The sequence below is a fragment of the Nothobranchius furzeri genome, chromosome 2 (genome assembly GCF_043380555.1).
Source record: "Nothobranchius furzeri strain GRZ-AD chromosome 2, NfurGRZ-RIMD1, whole genome shotgun sequence".
NCBI lineage: Eukaryota > Metazoa > Chordata > Actinopteri > Cyprinodontiformes > Nothobranchiidae > Nothobranchius > Nothobranchius furzeri.
The window spans coordinates 59,909,648-59,930,481 of NC_091742.1; the positions used below are offsets into that span (position 1 = coordinate 59,909,648).

The 20,834-nt window shown below is 43.5% G+C and overlaps 2 protein-coding genes and 1 long non-coding RNA gene across 7 annotated transcripts in view; 2 read left to right on the plus strand and 1 right to left on the minus strand.

Annotated features, from left to right (window-relative positions):
• The first annotated feature begins 2,001 nt into the window (after positions 1-2,001).
• poln (polymerase (DNA directed) nu) overlaps positions 2,002-20,834 on the plus strand; it is a 109,095-nt gene continuing 90,262 nt past the window's right edge. For all 3 annotated transcript variants that reach the window (XM_070547034.1, XM_070547035.1, XM_054747692.2), the window contains exons 1-12: positions 2,002-2,101; positions 7,237-7,404; positions 7,552-7,612; positions 8,366-8,683; positions 8,756-9,339; positions 10,049-10,161; positions 15,658-16,197; positions 16,272-16,441; positions 16,535-16,647; positions 17,043-17,179; positions 17,736-17,804; positions 18,363-18,423. In XM_070547034.1, the coding sequence (XP_070403135.1) occupies positions 7,278-7,404; positions 7,552-7,612; positions 8,366-8,683; positions 8,756-9,339; positions 10,049-10,161; positions 15,658-16,197; positions 16,272-16,441; positions 16,535-16,647; positions 17,043-17,179; positions 17,736-17,804; positions 18,363-18,423 (2,293 nt within the window). In that variant the 5' untranslated portion in view covers positions 2,002-2,101; positions 7,237-7,277. The remainder of the gene's footprint in view (positions 2,102-7,236; positions 7,405-7,551; positions 7,613-8,365; positions 8,684-8,755; positions 9,340-10,048; positions 10,162-15,657; positions 16,198-16,271; positions 16,442-16,534; positions 16,648-17,042; positions 17,180-17,735; positions 17,805-18,362; positions 18,424-20,834) is intronic.
• haus3 (HAUS augmin-like complex, subunit 3) lies at positions 2,114-7,180 on the plus strand. 2 transcript variants are annotated; one of them, XM_054747694.2, is made up of 5 exons: positions 2,114-4,063; positions 4,137-4,346; positions 4,447-4,679; positions 5,181-5,415; positions 6,751-7,180. In XM_054747694.2, the coding sequence occupies exons 1-5, from the start codon at positions 2,996-2,998 to the stop codon at positions 6,964-6,966; spliced, it is 1,962 nt and encodes a 653-aa protein (XP_054603669.2). In that variant the 5' UTR covers positions 2,114-2,995; the 3' UTR covers positions 6,967-7,180. The 2 variants fall into 2 exon arrangements, with proteins under 2 accessions (XP_054603669.2, XP_015802262.3); XM_015946776.3 differs by having other exon boundaries at positions 2,115-4,063; positions 5,181-5,466.
• On the minus strand, positions 14,977-15,832 carry LOC139063923 (uncharacterized). 2 transcript variants are annotated; one of them, XR_011517247.1, is made up of 3 exons: positions 15,746-15,832; positions 15,415-15,661; positions 14,977-15,285 (listed from the first exon to the last, which is right to left on the minus strand). It is a non-coding gene; the product is annotated as an uncharacterized lncRNA (long non-coding RNA). The 2 variants fall into 2 exon arrangements; XR_011517246.1 differs by lacking the exon at positions 15,746-15,832 and having other exon boundaries at positions 15,415-15,738.

The following is a 20,834-nucleotide window of genomic DNA, read 5'->3' on the forward strand; positions in this document are numbered from 1 at the left end:
TTCTTTAATTTTTTTAAACAAATTGTCATAAGGCATAGGAATAAATGTAAAGTTTAAAACAGTTATACCGTTTTTTACTTCAAACATGGTCCATCCATCCATTTTCCGAACCCGTTTGTCCACGTAGGGTCACGGGGTGTCAATGGACAATCAGGCGGGGTACACCCTGGACAGAGTGCCAGTCCATCGCAGGGCAACTTCAAACATTATACTCAGATTTTCATGTTAATGCTAGCAGTCACTGTGAAAATGTTCCATCAGTATAGTCATGATGACTTGACAAATTCTTGGTTAACCGGTACAACAAGGTCAGCAGCTCGATTTTATGGTAGACACTATTGAAAACTACGAGACATTAAAAGTTAATTTTTATAATAGTGTAAAATAGCCTGGTGTATTCAGCTATTTATAGCATGTTTAAAGAATATTGCCGACCACAGCTGTAAAAGTGGCATTTTTAAAACCCTTTTTTCTAACCCATAATTATCTGTTGTTTAAATAAAAAAGGTGGCAGTAACAAAGCTATAGAATTAAAGTGTCCTTTTATGATGCAATGCATTTGTGGTGCAGTGACATAGAAAGTCATAGCGGGAATTAATGTATATTGCTGCTGATCTTTAGCTTATTTGAGATTGAGATTTGAGTCCGTTCGTTTATTTATGTTGGCCCATTAGTGTAACTATAATTAGCCTAAAATTCAAATGTCAATAGCAAAACAACAGTGATTAAATCAATTTTGGGCAACGCTTAAAAGGTGAGCGATCGTCCATAGTAGAATAGACATATATACTGAAAGAAAACACAAATTCTAAATATTTTAGTTGTTATTGTTTTAATTTTAAAATGTTTTTTTAAGTTATACTGCCCAGTGCTAATTCCTGCAAGGCTCTCAAGCAGATGTGGGTAGCTCCGGTCTTCAAGGACAACTGTACAGCATGTTTAAGTTGTTTCCCTGCTCCAGAATACCTGATTCATTGGTTGCATCACCTGTTCAGGAAGTCATCAGGCTCTGCAGAAGCCTATTTAAATGAGGTGTGTTGAAACAACTAAAACATGCTGGATCGTGGCCCCTGAGGACCAAAGTTGTCTACCCCTGCTCTACTGGTCATAAAGACAATCATGTATGAAATAAATCCTTCCTTAATTTTGACAAACAAATCAGTTCAGTTGTTCCAGCCAGGTTCCCTCAGGTCAGATTTTTATCCAACATGACTACAACCCTCTACTTGTTTACTCTTCCTCCAGAACCCTTAGGTCAAACAACCAGAAGCGCCTTGCCGTTCCCAGATCCAGACCTTACCAGGGTTGAGGAGCTGGTGCCCATCTCCAGAACTCAGGGGCGAGACTTGGTGAAAAAACATGTTTTGTACTTATTTACCTCACTAAAAACAACAATATGTAACATCCTGTAACTGAAGATTTCAAATTGCTGTGCAAGAGTGCTTTCTTGAGCATTTCCAGGTAGTGTCCCTTTTTTTTGGCCGGGGGGGGGGGGGGGGGGGGGGGGGGGGGGATCTTCTTACAGAGTGAAGTGTCATCACGAAAACATGACAAAGCCTTTGACTTGCTCATAAACAATGGTGCTACTTTTCATTGTGATTACACTTACACTTTCATTGTCTTTAATGCTTGCTCCATAAACAGCTAGTTTGCATTACGTGACATGCTTTTGCAGGTTATGAACAAGGGTTTGCAGTTTGAACTAGGATAATTGTTTTGAAAATGAACTGTTGTGCAAATATCAAATGTGATATGAAAAATGCAACAAAGTGACTGAAAAAAGCTCATAAGAAGCTGATTTTTATAACATTTTACTGCTGTACTACATGGTTTCCGGCAGTGAATAGTTGTATAATTCACAGATATCATCATGTCATCATGTCTATTATAATTAGACTCTCTCAAGCTACATAACCGAAGGTTGTGGAGATGAAAAAAAGGGCAGTAATGTGTACGGTCGAAATGTTTTTCAGAAATTTGCGTAATGACGTATTATTCCTGGTCTTACGTAGTTACGCACTGTCTGTTTGGAAAGTTGGCGCGAGCTGTTTCTCCGAGTGGTGAGGCATCGGCTAAAATTCGATTATTTCAACCAAAACTTGTAAGTATTGACTTGGAAAAGAATGAATAAAACTAAAAATTACCCACTGGCAAATCTATATTTACCGACTATAAACTCATGAGCGCCACAAATGACTGTCATTTGTAGCTAGCAAGCTAACTGTCCCGGATGTGTTCAGTGGTATTCTGGCGTAGCAGAATTAGCTAGTTTCCCAAAGTCCGTTTTCTTTGGCTCTGGAGAATATCTTTACCTCTCGAATTCTAAAAGTCTCGTGTCTTTGGTAGTAAAGGCGGCTGAGCTACTGTATTTTCTTAGTAACGCCAACAAGAGTACTATTTGTAGCGATATTTCTTGACATATATTAACTGACTAATGATACCACAATAACCCGTTCCATATTGTAACTTTAGTCATCACGTGGCTTTGAATGCTCATTTAATTATGATAGGATGTTTTTATGTGATTAATACACAATTTAAGCCACAGAAAATGATGTTAAGCTAATACGACACCAGTGTAATTGTCTATTCTGTAAACTTCCAGTATCAGAAGATGAATGGTGTTTGTTGTGTGCTGATCTGATTCGTTACTATTTATCCTAAACGATTTCTAATCTATAAACAGTGATTGTTTGTGCTGTAAGAGCATCATCTCTATATTAACTAGCTGTCCGCTAGTCATGCTTATTTTTTCTTTAAAACTTGATTACATTTATAAGTCAGATGGTGAACCATTATTTTGTATATTGGTTTGTTACAAAGTATACATTTAAGGATGAGTCCATGTGGCCTTAAAAACATGTGCAGGGATTTAAAACTAATTGCTTCAACCAAAACCATTTTTGTTATTATTATTATTATTATTTTTATTCATTTGATTTTGTTTTTAGTGAAGGATAATAAATGAAAACATACATAAATACTCAGGTCAATCATGTATTGCCGTATGTTTTCTGACTCTTGTTTGTCCTCTGATCCCCCGTATTGGGCTGCTGAATTACCAGCCCAATATAAAGGGAGATACAGGTCAAACATGTTAAATGGAGCCCAGTTTGTGGAGGCCCTGGGCCGTCTGGGTTATCCTGGTACATCTTCGCTAAAGTGCTCAGAGTTTGATTGGCTGTTTGACTGCGCCCCGGAGAACCTTCACTTCTTGCGCTTTGTCTGTCGCACTCTCAACCGGAGCAACGTCCTCACCGCAGAGGAGGTTGCTGCATTTCAAGAACTACAGAAGTCTGGAAAGCCAATTCTGGATGAAGGAGCCTTGAGTGAAGTCCTGAAAACTGCTGGAGCTTCAGATGGGAACATATTGGGGCCCTCTTCTTCATCCTTCGCGTTTGCCCAGGAAGAAGATCTGACCTTAGAAGAGTTGCGTGCAGAACTCCAAGTGCTGAACAAAGAGAAGGAGCTGAAGCAACGGCGCTACAACAAGCTGCAGGTGGTAACCACGTCCCGCGCAGATCATGAGCTGCAGCTCGCTGCAGAGCTGGACTCTAATGCATGTTCGCTAAAGCAAGTCAGGGCTTCAATTGGAGCAGAGAATGCTGACACCAACTCATTATTAGGTGTCCTAACAGATGAGGTGAGCAGGCTGGCATCACATTTCCCTCAAAAAGAAACCAAGCTATCAAACACCTCCATGCCCCAGAGGCCTGCTGTCCTCCTCTCTCAGCTCTCATTGGATCCATACTTACATCAGGAGGAGCTCAACACCAAGACTCTAGCTGCCTTCACACAGAAGCATTTTTTTGAGGGTATTTCTGATATTGTTGAGACCTCCTGCTCTGATCGCTTTCAAATCCTTGGTGTCCAATCCAGTGAAGATGCAGTGGAGAAAGAGACAAAGTGTGAAGATAGTGCGGCTGAGCTAAAGCGGACAGAGATGGCGAGACTTCAGTGGGCTCATATTGTTGCTCAGCACCAGTTGATGCAGGCCTTGGCAGAGGAGAAGAGCATCAAAGCTGGATTAGATTGGCTCTCAGAAACAGCTGGTCATACTAAGGTAAAACAGACAGTTTTGTGTTAAATAACCAACGCTCTAACGCATTCATATTTTTTCTGCTGACTCTTCCTAGAGCATTTACGCCTCTTCTTCACTGCACGTACGTGAAGCTGTGTCTAGAAAGGAGCTGGAGGCTGTGGAGGTTGAGCTGGAAGCTCTGCTTCATGGACCAGTACCTGCTGCTCTTAGAGAGTCAGCCAGGCTGCTCAATGTTCCCGTAGTGAGAGGAGACTTGGCGCTGCAGCTGGCCAGGCAGAAGTACTACACGTCCAGGCAGGACCAGGTAAGCTTCCACGTCTCCTGATCTCGTTTCAAAGCATCCAAAGGAGTAGCATCTGTAACACAAAGTCCATCACTACTTACATTTAAGTCTTCCCTCACAGGTGCGTGACTACTTACTACGGCAGAAAGCGTCCTTCGACTTGGTGCTTCTGGCTCAGGAGATGGAGCTGAGAAGGTGGAAGACGTGTCACGAACAGCTGAGTGAAATTGAAGGCAGACTGTTGAAAGAAGGCAAAGAAGCAACCTTAAGAATAGAGTCTCTGGCGCACCCAGAGCTGGCCGTCAACCCAAGACCCAACCCTATCATCAGCAGCAAGGATGCTGCGTTCAGCAGGTGTGCACTCGGGTTTTCCAACTGTTCCGATTACAAACAGTTTCAGTGGAAGTGGAGATGGGGGTTGAGGGAATAATAAATGTTTTTGTACAGTGGGTTGTGTATGTCAGTCAGAAGTGTGTGCAAATCTCTTATTAGTGTGTTTGGGATTAGGCAACATAATCACGAAAGCTGGAAGCGTGAAGGGTTTTAGCTAACCTAAGCAAAAAAGTTAAGTAGAGAGGTTTAAAATATTCTTTATCATAGAGGAGGCTTACTACCTCGGAGTCCACCCCTGCTTCGCCGCATTAGAACAAGATCTGTCAGCATCTCACGAATGTACGTAGTGCTTAGTGTTGATTAAAGCCTCCTATTCCAAGATTCTGAGTCACTTTTGGATTTTTTGTTTGGTTTGGGAAAACGCTTGAACTTACTTATCGTTGTGTTTTTATGAGTTAACGTAAGGCTTTCAAAACTTTTGTCAGATTTTGAACTTTGCTTTTGTAACACCCCCCTCCCCAGACTGCTCCAGATCCTCAAGCACAACTCGGGCTCCGGCCGAGTGGAACCCTTTAGAACGTATGAAGCTTTGGACCAGGCGGCTCACAGTCTAGTGACCAACCACCAGCTGCTGCTAGACACTCTAGCGAGCGCCCGCCGTGAGCAGCGCTATGCTGCGGCTCGCCTTTACGGCGACTGCGAGATGCTCCACAGGGCTGCGTACACAGAGGTGCAGCAGCTGGTCCTAGGCCCGCAGGTATGTCCAACGGCCAGTAATGACCAGGACCTCCTTTGCCCCAATGCACAGGTGGGTTTATTTCTTTTTGATTTTTGCTTTGATCAACAATAATGAGTGAATTCAACTCGTGATGTGAGTCAGTCGGCTTTTATTAACACTGGTCTACTTGGTGAAGGATGCTTGGAGCACAGTTTTTATCTTTTGCACATTATGTGACGTGTTTCTGGGTCACTTCTTGGCCTTTAGGGTCTCAATCTTTTCCATCACACAAAATGTGGGAATAAATGGTGTTGATAAGTATTTCGTGTGTGTGTGTGTGTGTTGTCAGAAATGATGTGACCAGATTTAATTAATGGCTTCTCAACCTAATGACCTAATTAGCTGAGATAGCTTAGCCACAACTGACATTAGCAAATTTTTTCCTACTATTGTTTGTGTCAGAGGGGAAATAGTTTTTTTAATCACCAGGTCAAACCCAAGAAACGTCTTAATGAAATTTTCACAAATGTTAAAACTTAAATGTTAATGCGAGGGGCTCAGGTCTTGTAAATCTGTGCTCTTGACATGTGTCGTGTATTTGCTGTAATCTTGTAGCTGCCGGTCTGAACCAGAGATGTCATAACTCAGATTACAGATCTTTTTCTTTACTTTTATCTGCAGTTTAAGCTCTGGAAAATGATCTTTCTAGACACCTTTTTTCTTTTTATTTATATCTGATCAGTTTTATTGTGATGCTTTTGTCAGCTGCAGCCATTTTGCTGAGTCACAACCTTTCAACGACCGCAAATGATGTTTTTTTGGAGCAGATTTAATTAAAGTAAACTTTGCCACATACAGTACGAAACCTATTAACCCAGTTAATTGTAATTAATTTGACAAAGTTTCTCTGACATAGGAATTAAAGCATAATTTATAGGGGTGTGAATCTTAAAACAAGTCATGGTTTAATTAGATTCTGATTCTCAGGATGGAGATTCGATTCAGAATCAATACTTTTAGTAACAGAAAGTGTCAATTCCAGGATTAACAGCCTTATTCTGTAAGTTAGAAAGCTGCCAGGTGTCTGTGATGTAGTTGGCTGTGAATGTGATGATGGATGGGTTGCTCTTGACTGGCAAGACAGTATGAGCAGCGAAAAGCTAGGAAGTGTTTGGAAAATACCTTCTCAAGTAACAGCTTGGAAATTATGAATCGATTCAGAATTGATAAGAATCTCGATTCGGACGTGAATCGTTTTAAAAAACATTATTTTCATTACCTCTAATAATTTAGGCGTAATTAGATTTTTTGTTGATTAAAGTGATAATTTCAGTAGTTTAAATTATATTGAAGCATGTTTGGTTTTCTCTGCAGGAACTGACACTGAAGCTTGTGGAAGCCGAGACTCAGATGCAGAATCTCCAACAAGTATTGCAGGAAATCCTGGCAGAAGTGAAAACCAAGCGCTCCCAGCTGGATCGTAATCCTCTCCTGAGACGGGAGAGGGAATTATACATTTTCTTCCACCTGGATGCCCGACTTCTGCAGAAAATAGTGGAAGATCAGGAGGGCAAGAGACAAAAGCAGTGAAAGGAAAACGACGAAAAGCTCACTTCCTCTTGAGAACCGGAATGTTTTCAGTGTTTAAAGTGAAATATGACTTGTTGTGTTTTGTTCTTTGTGTGTTTCATGTCTCACAGTCTTCTAACATTTTTCTTATCTGATAAATAAAGTAAAATTCAAATGTTTTAATCCTGATCTTGTTTATTTTTGATCACCCGTATTAAAGTTTGTATAACAATCATTTGAATCTGTTTTTTTGTGTCACTAAAACCAGTTTTCTTTGTCCTGTTTAAATAGAGAAGAGTCAAAGGTCAGACAGACGGTTTGTTAGGGAGGAGATGGAGCGACAGAGCGACCGGTCGTACGCGGGCCCGCTCTCCCAGGACGCCCTGAGGATCCTGGCTGCTCTGCGGGCCCAGAGTCTGGATGCAGCCAGATGTCATCAGCGTTCAACTAGTGATCAAAGTCAGTCAGAGTGGAAACAGCTTTGTTTTGTACCAGTGTTCATTTAGTATCAACATGAATGCTGAGTACAACACAACCTAGACTTAAATGTTGCATTGTGAGTGTGTGTGTGTGTGTGTGTAGACCTTACTTTTATTTCTGTCCTAGCGGAGAGGAGGGCTCTGAGCAGCTGCAGGGATCCAGAAAGGACGAATAGTTACACGTGCTGGTAAGTTGGACAACGCAGGAGTTGTGATTAGGTGTTTAAAATAAGCTATATGCTAATGCTAACTGAGCCTTTAACCTGACTGATTCAGCAGGACAGAATCTGGCTGCTGACGCTTAAGAGCGCTTAAATGAGGCTTTAGCAACACTTGAACATGAAGTGGGTTTGGGTCATCCAAATGGGATAGACAATGTATTGGCATCAATATCGGTATCGGCCGATGTTACTCACTTTTTAACGTATCGGTCCGATAAATAAAACTGGGCTGATATTAACGACCGATATCTTTCCATATCGTCTCCATTTGTTTGCCGGTTTCGGGGTGGGGTGGGGGGGTGGGGGGGTGGGGGGGTTGTGTAATTGTTTAGTCATGTGAACGGTGAATGAAATCTCAGAACCATAAATGTGTGTACGTAATAATGTAAATTCAGCTTTAACAATTTTCATTTTATACAAAATCTGCTGATTTTAGAAGCATTAATGTCAGTTTATCTCAATATCAGATATCGGCCCAAAAAATGTCGTATCGGTGCATCACTAGTCCTCCGTGATGCTTTAGGTGTTAGAAGTGTAAAAACTGAAAAAATGAATTCTGATAGGTTTTACAGAGTTCCGACTTCATTAGACTTTTATTTAAATCAATTTTCAGAGATTATTCTGATTAGATTAGTTCAAAATAATCTTGGCCTTCCAACTAATAATTTTTAACTTTGCTCTAATTTACATTTATGGGTTTTTAATTATCCTGTGATTCAGGCCCCAGGTGTCACTTTCCACCTCTGACCAGCAGCAGCGTCTCTCTCAGGCCTCAGCCTCCCGACTCTACTCACAGACACCTGACAGCTCCCTGCCCCCCTCCTGCTGGGATTCCTCCCTCCAAAGGAACACCCCTCAGGTGGAAGCCTGTTATCAGTATTCCCAGACATTTTCCCTCAGAATGTGCTCGGAGCCTCCTGCTCACCTGTCCAGCCAGACCCTGTCCTTTTCTCTGCGTCAGGTTTCTGAGACAGAAGCACCCCACTCCTTCCAAACGCTCAACGGGCTTTCTGCTCATCGAGCGGCAGCATGTAGCATGTAAGAAGCAAAGGTTAAGTAGTATTGACATTAGTTAAAATCTCATGTAATTATGTCCGTCCTCTCTTAAAGTTCTGCACAAAGATCAAGGTCAGATGAAGAGAGCACCAATGAGATGCTTGAACTTGCAACTGAACAGCCATATTTTCATTCTGTCACTCATCACACACCTTCACCCCGCTCTGAAATATGTGAAGAGAACATGTCAAGTGCACCAAACGAAGACAAAACGATCTGGAATCCTGTCAGAAACAAACCAGAAGACCCCACAGCTTCAGAAAGTCTGATAAAGTCCCTCTTTGAAGACAGTGATATAGAAGACGGAGACCATCTGTCTCCCAGTGTTTTTGTAATAAAGGACATTGGTCAGACTTTGGCTGGAGTACCAGAGAAGGACCGGTCAGAGGGACCACTGGTTCAGCCTGAAGCCACACCGTTCACCCTGAAGGACATTAGGGCTCCTAACCTGGAAGCAGCAGAAGTCATGAACATCACAGTAGAGAAAAAAATGGAGCATCAGATAAATACGGAGCAGATCAAGCAGAGACAGCACAAGGCAAACATTGGTGAAAGCACCGAGTTACAAACAAAGGGAGGAGGCAGAGCGGAGCTGGAAGAGTCGTGTTTGGGAGGAGAGGAAAACCTTAAAAGTGCAGGTACACAAATAACTATTCTCACTGCTCATTTCTTGGTGCGTTTAAATTTCACTGCTTCACTCACGTTCAGCAAAAGCAGGATTTGTAATCGGGTTGTAGTTTTATCAATCACCACCAGAGGGTGCTAGAGTGCCTCCATAGTTAAAACTTTACTTTTGTGTGTGGTTGGGTTTTTAATAATACCTGGATGCAACTCAAGATAAACCAATACATTTTAAATGCTTCACATCACAGTTATGTTATGGTGATTAAAACACACCGTCTTTGTTATGTTAAAGAATTTTCAAAATAAAAGCATTTTTCTAATATAAAGTTTTTCTTACTTGTTTTGGGGTCTAGATTTAAGGTTTTGACCCGGCAGTTTGTCAGATCAGAAGCTTTTTGGAGATGCTGAAGTGCTTCAAGTTAAACATCAATAAAACTCATCTTTTATTTTGCTGAGTGGCAGTGAAAGCATGTCAGTGCTGGAGTTATGTAGAGCCAGCTGCGTGACAGCTGCAGCCTTAAGTTGCAGAGACAGTGCTGAGTCTGCTGATGCACAATTAACAGAGTAAGATACAGGAACAAGGTCCAGGTGGTGTTGGCTGACCTTGTCCAGTCTGATGTCATGCCCACACAACACGCACAGAATGGATTTATTGATTCAGGATGTGCATCAAAAGTGATGATCAAATTTAAAAAAAATTCTCTCATCTTTTTCTTCATGAAGACTCAGGTGGACAGTGGTGTTCTGGGCCGAGCTTGTCCGAGGAGTGTGGATCGAAACGGCCGAGGTTCAAACCTAGTCTTCGTGGCAACCAGCTCCACGACAACAATGTACAAGTACGTCTCAGGAGGAAAGCTCTACCTAAACTTTTATTCTTTAGCAAATCTTTATTTTTCATCTTTGCCCCTTTCAGGAAACATGGCACTCTACAGAAAAGTTCTAAAATCTGATTAGCTGCTTTCACGGAAAAAAACCAAACAACAAATTAATGTTGCTTGCGTGAAATTGGGAGGAGGTAGCTGTAAAGTTCACACAAAGTTTTCCTACATACAGTCTCTTTGTAGATCTTTATTTCAAGGGTGAACGACGAAGGCTGGACAGGATGGGTGTTGCTGATCAATGAAGGATGGATTGATGTGGGAGTGCGAAGGGGAGAAAGAAGAGGTGCAGGCCTTGACTGTATCGCTGCAATCAGCAGCAAATTTTCGGTCTCAGATTTATTCATGGGCTGCCGGCCACGGCCTGCCTCTGCGTTCTATCTATATCCTGTAGCACAGCGCCCTGGGGAGGTGCACCACCCCGTCAGCAGGAAAACAGCCTGTGTTTACAGGAAAATGAGGAGGACTCTCCTCAAAGAGCTGAATCAGAGGAATTCCTATCCACTGCTGACAGCTTCTTGCTTTTCATTTTTGTCAGTCCCCACAATACCAAGTTCCTACATTTTTTAACTTAATTAACAACAGTCCAAAATAATCATGGTGCAGAGAATTCATGTTTTTTATCTGCTGCTGTGTGTTGGAGCAGCTGTTGCTGAGTGTGAGTCTGACTGAGTGACCCTGTTCCTGCTTCAGGGTCTCTTCTCAGACTAATAGTGTCCCGACTGTCTGCACTTTTGTCTGGGACACAGTGCTGAGGGGCTGGCTTTCAGATCCCTTTAAAATCTTTCTGCTTTTGTTTTTGCTGGTAGGATCTACACTGTAAAAACATGAAATGTTGAGTTTACTTAACCAAGTTATGTAAACGGGTTCCACTACACTTAGTTGCTTAAATCTAGAGTAATATATATTTTTATACTCTTTATATTTATAGCAACACTGAAGCGTTTTTAAAACCAAACCGTTGCTTTCAAACCAGTTTTAGTGGTTCTTTAACCATAATCTGGAGCAACTTCACATTAAACAGCACTGTGCTGCCCTCAGCTGGCCAGAAACCACACCTAACAGTTTTGATACCTGCATTACGGCAATAGCTGTTTACTCTCCCGCTAGCTAATATACAGGTCCTTCTCAAACAATTAGCATATTGTGATGAAGTTCATTATTGTCTGTAATGTACCAGTAAACATTAGACTTTCATATATTTTAGATTCATTACACACAACTGAAGTAGTTCAAGCCTTTTATTGTTTCTAATATTGATGATTTTGGCATACAGCTCATGAAAACCCAAATTTCCTATCTCAAAAAATTAGCATATTTCATCCGACCAATAAAAGAAAAGTGTTTTTAATACAAAAAAAAAACAAAACTCAACCTTCAAATAATTATGTTCAGTTATGCACTCAATACTTGGTCGGGAATCCTTTTGCAGAAATGACTGCTTCAATGGAGGCAATCAGCCTGTGGCACTGCTGAGGTGTTATGGAGGCCCAGGATGCTTCGATAGCGGCCTTAAGCTCATCCAGAGTGTTGGGTCTTGTGTCTCTCAACTTTCTCTTCACAATATCCCACAGATTCTCTACGGGGTTCAGGTCAGGAGAGTTGGCAGGCCAATTGAGCACAGTAATACCATGGTTAGTAAACCATTTACCAGTGGTTTTGGCACTGTGAGCAGGCGTCAGGTCGTGCTGAAAAATGAAATCTTCATCTCCGTAAAGCTTTTCAGCAGATGGAAGCATGAAGTGTTCCAAACTCTCCTGATAGCTACCTGCATTGACCCTGCCCTTGATAAAACACAGTGGACCAACACCAGCAGCTGACATGGCACCCCAGACCATCACTGACTGTGGGTACTTGACACTGGACTTCAGGCATTTTGGCATTTCCCTCTGCCCAGTCTTCCTCCAGACTCTGGCACCTTGATTTCCGAATGACACGCAAAATTTGCTTTCATCCAAAAAAAGTACTTTGGACCACTGAGCGATAGTCCAGTGCTGCTTCTCTGTAGCCCAGGTCAGGTGCTTCTGCCGCTGTTTCTGGTTCAAAAGTGGCTTGACCTGGGGAATGCGGCACCTGTAGCCCATTTCCTGCACACGCCTGTACACGGTGGCTCTGGATGTTTCAGATTTCAGATTTATTGGCCAAGTAAAATTACATTTACAAGGAATTTGTCTTCGGTAGATGTTTGCTCTCTAAAACATACAACAACCACAATAAATGAGAATAAAAATACCTAAAAACACATAAAAACATGTATACCCACACACATGTTCATTTACACACACACCTATATATATATATATACATACCCACACACACATATCCATAAGCATACTGAATTTGTATTAAAAACTATAGTAAAAGGATGGTAAAAGAATCTACAGATTCAGGAGAGAAATGGCTGAAGGAAAGAAACTGTTCTTGTGTCTGGTAGTTTTTGTGTACAGCGATCTGTAGTGTCTGCCAGATGGGAGGAGATGGAAGAGAGTAGATGCAGGATGTGTGGCATCTTGGACAATATTCTCTGCCTTTTTCCTGGTCCTGCTGATGTACAGTTCCTGGACAGAGGGCAGTTGGGCACCAATGATTTTTCCTGCTGTTTTAATAATACGCTGTAGTCTGCATTTGTCCATTTTTGTGGCTGACCCAAACCAGACAGTGATGGATGAGCAAAGTATGGATTCGACTGCAGCAGTATAGAAGATGATCAGCAGCTCTTGTGGTAGGCCATACTTCCTTAGTTGCCGTAAGAAATACATCCTCTGCTGAGCCTTTTTGAGGATGGAGTTGATGTTTGTTTCCCACTTCAGATCCCTGGAAATGATAGTTCCCAAGAACTTGAATGAGTCCACCATTGACACTGGGCTGTTGGATATTGTGAGGGGGGGCAGCACTGTGGGAAGCTTCCTAAAATCCACGACATCTCCACAGTCTTAAGGGTGTAAAGCTCAAGATTGTGCTGACTACACCAGACCACCAGCCTCTCAACTTCTCGCTGATAAGCAGACTCATCACCATCCTGGATGAGCCCAATGACAGTGGTGTCATCTGCAAATTTCAGGATTTTTACAGCTGAGTCATTAGAGGTGCAGTCATTGGTGTACAATGAAAAGAGCAGTGGAGAAAGGACACACCCCTGTGGTGTACCGGTGCTGATCAACCTTGTGCCAGATGTAACATTGTTCAACCGCACATGCTGGCTCCTATTTGTCAGGAAGCTGGAAATCCACTGACACATAGCAGGGGAAACAGTGAGCTGAGAAAGCTTTGAGGCTTTGAAGCTTTTTTTTCTACTCCAGACTCAGTCCACTGCTTCCGCAGGTCCCCCAAGGTCTGGAATCGGTCCTTCTCCACAGTCTTCCTCAGGGTCCGGTCACCTCTTCATGTTGTGCAGCGTTTTCTGCCACACTTTTTCCTTCCCACAGACTTCCCACTGAGGTGCCTTGATACAGCACTCTGGGAACAGCCTATTTGTTCAGAAATTTCTTTCTGTGTCTTACCCTCTTGCTTGAGGGTGTCAATGATGGCATTCTGGACAGCAGTCAGGTCGGCAGTCTTACCCATGATTGCGGGAACCAGGCTGGGAGTTTTTAAAAGCCTCAGGAATCTTTTGCCGGTGTTTAGAGTTAATTAGTTGATTCAGATGATTAGGTTAATTGCTGGTTTAGAGAACCTTTTCATGGTATGCTAATTTTTTGAGATAGGAATTTTGGGTTTTCATGAGCTGTATGCCAAAATCATCAATATTAGAAACAATAAAAGGCTTGAACTACTTCAGTTGTGTGTAATGAATCTAATATATATGAAAGTCTACAGAAAATAATGAACTTTATCACAATATGCTAATTTTTTGAGAAGGACCTGGCAATGTTAGCAGTTAGCTTCATCAGTTCTCCGACTGTCAACAGAAAGACGAAGAAGAAGGAACATTTAGCTTTTTTGTTCGCATCGTGGCAGAGCCCGGAAGTAAAAGTTGAACCTGTAATGTCTTTGGAGGCGAAGCAAAGAGCTAAAACCAGAGTGAGCAGCAAGGTCCACTAGTTGGAGAGAGCTAAAGGAGGCTACAAAGTCACAGGCTGATGGTTGCCTGCCTATGTTGCTACTTGACTTGAAAGTAAATGTATTTTGTCCAACAGTGTGGATCTTTTTACTTCATGACTGATTTAGCATCAGTTGGCTCACGTTAGCAATACCATGTTGTTAGCACTAGCTACAGCAGGCTGCAGCAGGGTTGTTTACGACAGAGAAGTGGTAAACTTAAGTATTACATGAACTAGGTTTATTGCAACCAGTTGACACAACTTGGGTAAGTAAATTCAACATTTCATTTCTTAGAGTACGGCTTTTTGTTTTCATTTTGGTTTTGTGACCTTTTTCTGGTTTTCTTATGTTTGTATTTTTGTTGCGTTTCTGTATTTCTCACCTCTTGCTGCAGTATATACAGATCCCTGCTGTTGTTTCTTCCCTAGTTTTATACAAGTTTGCAACTTCCTACATCGTGTGACACGCACATGCACACACACTTGCTTGCTCACACACCTATCAACCCCATGACCTGTTCAGATCTTCTGATGACATACTTTTGTTTTATTTCTACACACAAAACTAAATTAATTTTAGGCATCTCCAGTTTTATTACCTGCACTCACACACCTGTTTGTGTTTATCACTTGCCTTCAGATGTTCAGAGGGAGTTTTTCTAAATCTGCTCTTGTCATGTTCCTGGGAATGTGTTTAACCCACGACATGAAGAATCATCACAAGACGGGGGGGAAAAGTTCAAAACAATGATTTATTTCAGGAATCTAACAAAAAGTGTCCCTGGAATAAACCCAGAGTAGTTGGAGCCAGAGAGAGTCCAAGTTCTGCAGGTGGAGGAGGTCGAGGAGGGCAGGTGGAGTGACGGGGTGAGTCCAGGAGAGGGAGCCAGGCAGGGTGGCAGAGGAATAAGAGGAGAGGCGAGCCGTGAAGTCCAGGAAGGTTATGGTTCTTTCCAGGTGAGTAATCCAGTAAGGTTCTGCTTATTGGATGGAGGATAATATCCAACAAACCCAGAGCGTCAGGGAAGATTGTCCAGTAATCCTGGAGAGAGGATACAAAACTTGAATCCAAAAATCCAACACAAGAATCCAAGAATAATCCAAGAAATTCTCCAAGTCAATTATCTACTTAGAAAACCAAGCAACCTAAAACGAGTGGCCAAAATACTACCATGAGTAAGCGCTGTGTAGTGGTTCCTTCTCCTCTTAAATAGAGCTCTGCTGCAGATGACCTGAGAAGCTACAGCTGCCGCTGATTGCTAATACCCTGCAGCTGGTGAGCTCCCTCTCCTGAAATGAAGAGCTCAAAGATGTTATAGAGATGAGGAGTACTCACCCCACCACACAACAGCTCTTGCATTTTCTTCATTATTTTATCTCATTTGTTTGCATTCTGCTCATGTTTGTGTTGCAGAGCCCTGATGAAAACAGCAGAGGGATTAAATCCAGCATAGCTCTCATCCCAGCAAGCAAAACAGCTACTGGACAAAGCGTCACCTCACCCCTGAACCTGACTTCAACTGTTGCAACGCAAAAAAACATGGAAGCCAAACACTCCCAATATTCTCCCCTCTTTCCATCCTTCCCCCGAAAGAGAAAGCATGACTTATTACCGAAGCAAAATGCCAACAGTCCTCCTAAAATCTACTGCACTAGACGTCCTCCAGCATGGGAACCTCCTGGATCCTCACAAAAGGAGGCAGCAGCAGGAGGAGGCAGACTGAAACCCTCCTGTAAAATCTCAGCCAGTCTCCATGAGGGGGTCAACACGAATGCGCCACAATCTAAAGCTGGCTCCCTCTCTACAACCCTGACCTCTGACCCAAGAGTGAAGGATTCTGGGAAGCTAACCATCGAAGAGAAGCTGCAGATGCTTGAGGAGATCTCACGGGCAGAGGTGGTGTTACTAACCATGGTGTTCCAGGACGGATCCACTCAGTTGGACCCAGAGCAGGTCAGCAGAGAGTGGTCAATAGTTCGGTCGTTTAAAAAGCTTCCTGTTTGTCACTACAAATGTGTTTACTACAGAAGCGCCCTCCTCCAGTCTGTGGACTCCTCGTTCTGATGAAGAATGATTGCAACAGCAGCTCACTTGATGGCTCACTCAGCCCAAACAACAGTCTGGTCTTCTTGAAACTTGAGCACACCCCTCTATGGGCTCAACGACAAACCCACTACACCCAGGAGCTCTTTACCAGGTCAGCTGGTGTTTTCTGGAGTTTAGCATCCAGACCGGTTTTTGCATATCTCAGACGTAAACTTTCACACTAAATGGTGTGTTTGTGTCGCAGAGACACGCTCCTACAGGTTCTATCCAGATCCCAGCTGGTGGTTTGTTATAAAGCCAAGGATATGCTTTGTACGGCTCTGCAGCATTACAAAGAAGACCTCAGCTGGAAACGAGGCAAATGCACCTCCACACTCACACACTGCTCAGCAGTAATTCAACATTTACCATTCAGGTTACAGCCACAGGCATGACGGGGTATGAAACTTTCTGTTTTAGATTTCTTTACTTCATTTTGGGCTAACGATGGACTCAAACAAATGATCCAAACCATTCTACACATTCAAAAACACTAAAACAAATAAATAAAGATGGACTTTTTTATATTTTAATCACTCACAAGCAAAACAGCTTCTAAAAGTGTAAAACAAGTCAGTCATCTGTCCCACTGATGGGTGAAGTGACACATACTGTTTTCTTTATCCTTGTTTTCCTCTTTGTTGGGTTTTTGTGCCATTATTATTAACAGGAGGCATTCTGTGTCAAATGATAAACTGTTTTACCTTTATCAGTGGCAGGATGTCGGATCCAGGACCCACAGGTGTCTGGGTGGCTGCTGGATCCCACAGATCCGTCCTCCTGTTACAACAATCTTCTTTACAAACACTGTCAGAAAACGCACGCAGCATCTGTCCCGGGTCCCCAGAAGGTTAGTAGAATGTAAAGGAGCTGATGTCTGTGTGAAATCGACACATTTTCACATTTAACCAGAATAAATTGAAATTAAAGAGATTGCGGATCTTGCAGATATGTTTTATTTAATCTCTTCATTTGGATTTTCCACATTAAAATTTAACCATTTTATTACAAATATCTCGTCACCCCAGCAGCTAACGAACAGCTAACAAGTGAGTGGCTTTTATCTGAGAGGTTTGGGCTTCTCAATAACACAGAATAATTACCAGGATTACATGCATTTAAAAACAAGCAATTTTACAGAGTTTTCTTTTTCTTTTAATCCAGTTTGAAATGAGACAGATCTGTGTTGCTAGCAGCAGAGCAGATTAAGTGACTGATTACACAAATAGCTTCAGAGCAGCAGGCTGGAAAATATTTAAATGTTAAGGGTTGCAGGGATGTATTGTCAAACTCATCTTTTTTTTTAACAAACCCCCCATTTGTGTTTATTAATCATGAAGTAAATCCTAGCAACCAAATCTTTCTGGGAAATTGAACAAATTCTCTGGGATCTCGATGTTTTTCAGGTTTCTACGATCATCTCAAGCCTCTGCTGGCTCTACAAGCTTAATATGACCTTATGCTGTAAGCTACAGGTTGGCACACACATGCACGCACGCACACACACACACACACACCTAACTATATCAGGGTATCCGCGGGTCCTTAAAAAGCCTTAAAAAGTCTTAAATTTGCTTTTCTAAATTTATGGCCTTAAAAATGACAAACAATCCTTAAATACAGTTTCCAAAGGTCTTAAATTACCAAAGACCCAATGAATAAGAATTTCTAGTTAGTCTTCAGCATTTTTTGTGTGTGATGTTGCCGTAAGCGGAACCGTACACATTCAGTTGGTTGTGAAAGGGGGCTATTTTCAGATGAGCACATTAGCTGGTTAAGCTAGTGGGAGCTTGCGCCATGGGGAAGTGCAAGTTTAATGGTAACGGGGTGGGTAAACCCACGTTCGTGACGTGGTTAGCACCGGTTCCAGGCAATAGCTGGAAATTATAGCTTAAATTTAATTTAAAAAACAGCTTAAATTTGGTCAAAGTAGCCTTCAAAAAGGTCTTAAAAAGTCTTAAATGTGGCTCCCTTAAACCTGCAGATACCATGTATATGCACATGTTTACATGACTACCTGTGTGTTTTTTTAGAGCCAAGGTTTGTGGGCACTGTACTCAGAAATGGAGCTGAAAATGATCCCTGTTCTGGCAGGTGAGCACCTCAAGCAACCAGTCGTGTCCAAAGTGTGGCCTGAGGGCCCCTTGTGGCCCTCTGAGTTATTCTGTGCAGTCCTCAATGTCATTTGAACAGTAGTATAATTTTGTCTCTACCGCTGGCCCTTGGTGCAGACAGAAGTTTTAGAACGTTTTCATGTTCCAGTGAATTTGAACAGTTTTAAATGCGAAAAGTTAAGTCTAATCCAAAGTGTTTGTCTTATTAACTAGACTTTTCTGTCTTTTATAGTAAAACCAACTACACACCCTCACTGACCTTTACTAAAAAGCAGACTTGTGAGAAACTCCTAAATTTTGACTAAATCGCACAAACATGACAGAAAGAAGAGTGACTTGGATAATTTTTCTTGTAGCTGATAATGAACCAAAGTGTGTTTTAATGCCCCAAAAAAGTAGAATAAACATCTACCAATCGATCAAATCTCATTAACCCTCTGCAGGCAGGTGTTGCAGACTTGCAACGTTAAAACCTACCTACCTGGTTACTCCATGTATGTATTTCTGTCATGAACTCCTCCTCCTGACCTCCTCCGCGGGCCTGGAGGGTGCTGCACTCCATCTCCCAGCATCCCCGTCACCGACGCAACACGGTGACGTCATCCCGCTGAACCTATTTAAGAACCTCTCACAGCTGAGCCGGCACTCAGTCATCATCTAACGATAGACGCCAACTCATTCCAAGAACTAAAACACTAAACTCTACGAACTCTGAAAACCATACGGGAAGAGATCTTCCCACGCTGCCACATAACAGTCACCATCCAACTCCAGTCTCTCCGCGCCTGGATCTCATAGCCACACTCCAGCTCAGCCCACCGAACCTGACAGGATGACTGAGTCCCGAGTAGACCCAGCAGAGATCGCTCAGCTGCGAGCTGAGGTTGCATAGCTGCTCAGCCGAGTAGAACGCCAGGAGGCGGACAACGCCCAACTTCGTTTGGAGAACAATCAGCTGCATACTGTTACTGATCGCGTCGCATCCAAACTCGATTCCTTCACCGAACTGGTCGTCCAACTCTCCTCAGCCCTCCAACGACAGTCATCTGCCACTCCTAACGTTGTGGAGCCGTATCTAAGTCTCCCAGAGAAATGGGATGGGATTAAAGGATCCCCGGAGGGCATGTTGGCCATCCTGTCAATGACTTTTGAGTGTCAGCCGGCACGCTACCCGACTTCCTGCTCTCGCGTGGCTCTGTTAACCTCCCTGCTGACCGGGCGAGCCGGTGAATGGGCGGCTGCTCTGTACCATCAGAAGTCCCCAGTCTGCAACGACTATGAAGCCTTCGTGAAAGAACTGAAGAAGGCATTTGTTCATCCCAGCAGCGAGGTCGCAGACGAGACACGCCTGCTCCAGCTTCGACAGGGCTCTCAGACCGTGGCCGAGTACACCTCACGCTTCCGGACCACCGCTGCCCGTCTAACCTGGGGTGATGCCGCAGTGAAGGCTGTGTACTTGGAGGGATTGTCACCCCGCATCCGTGAGGGCATGATCGGACACGAGGCTCCAACCACCCTGGACCAGGAGGTGGACCTGGCTCTCCAGCTGGACCGCTGCCTCCTCACCAGACCAGGAGTGAGGACGGTTCCCGTACAATCCAGAACTTTCCCCCGCCGTCAGGAGAACCAACCCATGGAGGAACCCATGCAACTGGGTCGTTTGCCCCCCAAGGAACGTGCGCGCCGTTTTCAGGAGGGACAATGCGCCTATTGTGGGGTTTCTGGGTCATCCCCGTGCAACATGCCCCATACGCCCGGGAAACGGTCCCTCCGGGTCGGTGTAGGAGCTGCCTCACTCGGAGTTTCCACTCATGCAGCTCCTCATCACACCACCCTCCCGGTCTCTTTCCAGCTGAACCAAGGACCAGTCACCCTGGTGGCTCTCCTCGACACTGGAGCTGCAGAAAGCTTTATCGATCAGGGGTTGGTCAACCGGCTCAAGATTCCACTCACCCTCCTCGATCACCTCGTTCCCGTCACCTCAGTGGACGGTCGCCCTCTCATGCCATATCCGATCAAGCACCGAACCCAGAACCTCCGGATGACCATCGGAGAACACGTAGAGACCCTTCATTTCCTGGTCATTCACGCCCCCACGACTCCTCTCATTCTGGGTCATTCCTGGTTCCGCCTCCACGACCCTCACATCTCCTGGTCCACCAGTAAAGTCATGGCGTGGGGTGTTAACTATCGCCTTCATCATCCGTCTCCAGGATCACAGCCTAGGGCGACACCACCCAAGGATGTGGATTTAACACTCCTTCCACCCCAATACCACGATCTGGCTCGGGTCTTTGCAAAGGAGCCTACCACCAGGCTGCCTCCTCATCGACCCTACGATCTGGAGATCAGGCTTCAGCCCGGAACCACCCTGCCTCGGGGTCGGCTGTT

What these genes read in the sequence shown, in the direction of transcription:
- haus3 (XM_015946776.3), top strand. Translation starts at nt 2,996, where the DNA reads ATGTATTGCCGTATGTTTTCTGACTCTTGTTTGTCCTCTGATCCCCCG. An exon ending in ACACGTCCAGGCAGGACCAG is followed by an intron (nt 4,347 to 4,446) that starts GTAAGCTTCCAC and finishes CTTCCCTCACAG; the next exon opens with GTGCGTGACTACTTACTACG. An exon ending in AAGGATGCTGCGTTCAGCAG is followed by an intron (nt 4,680 to 5,180) that starts GTGTGCACTCGG and finishes CCCCCTCCCCAG; the next exon opens with ACTGCTCCAGATCCTCAAGC.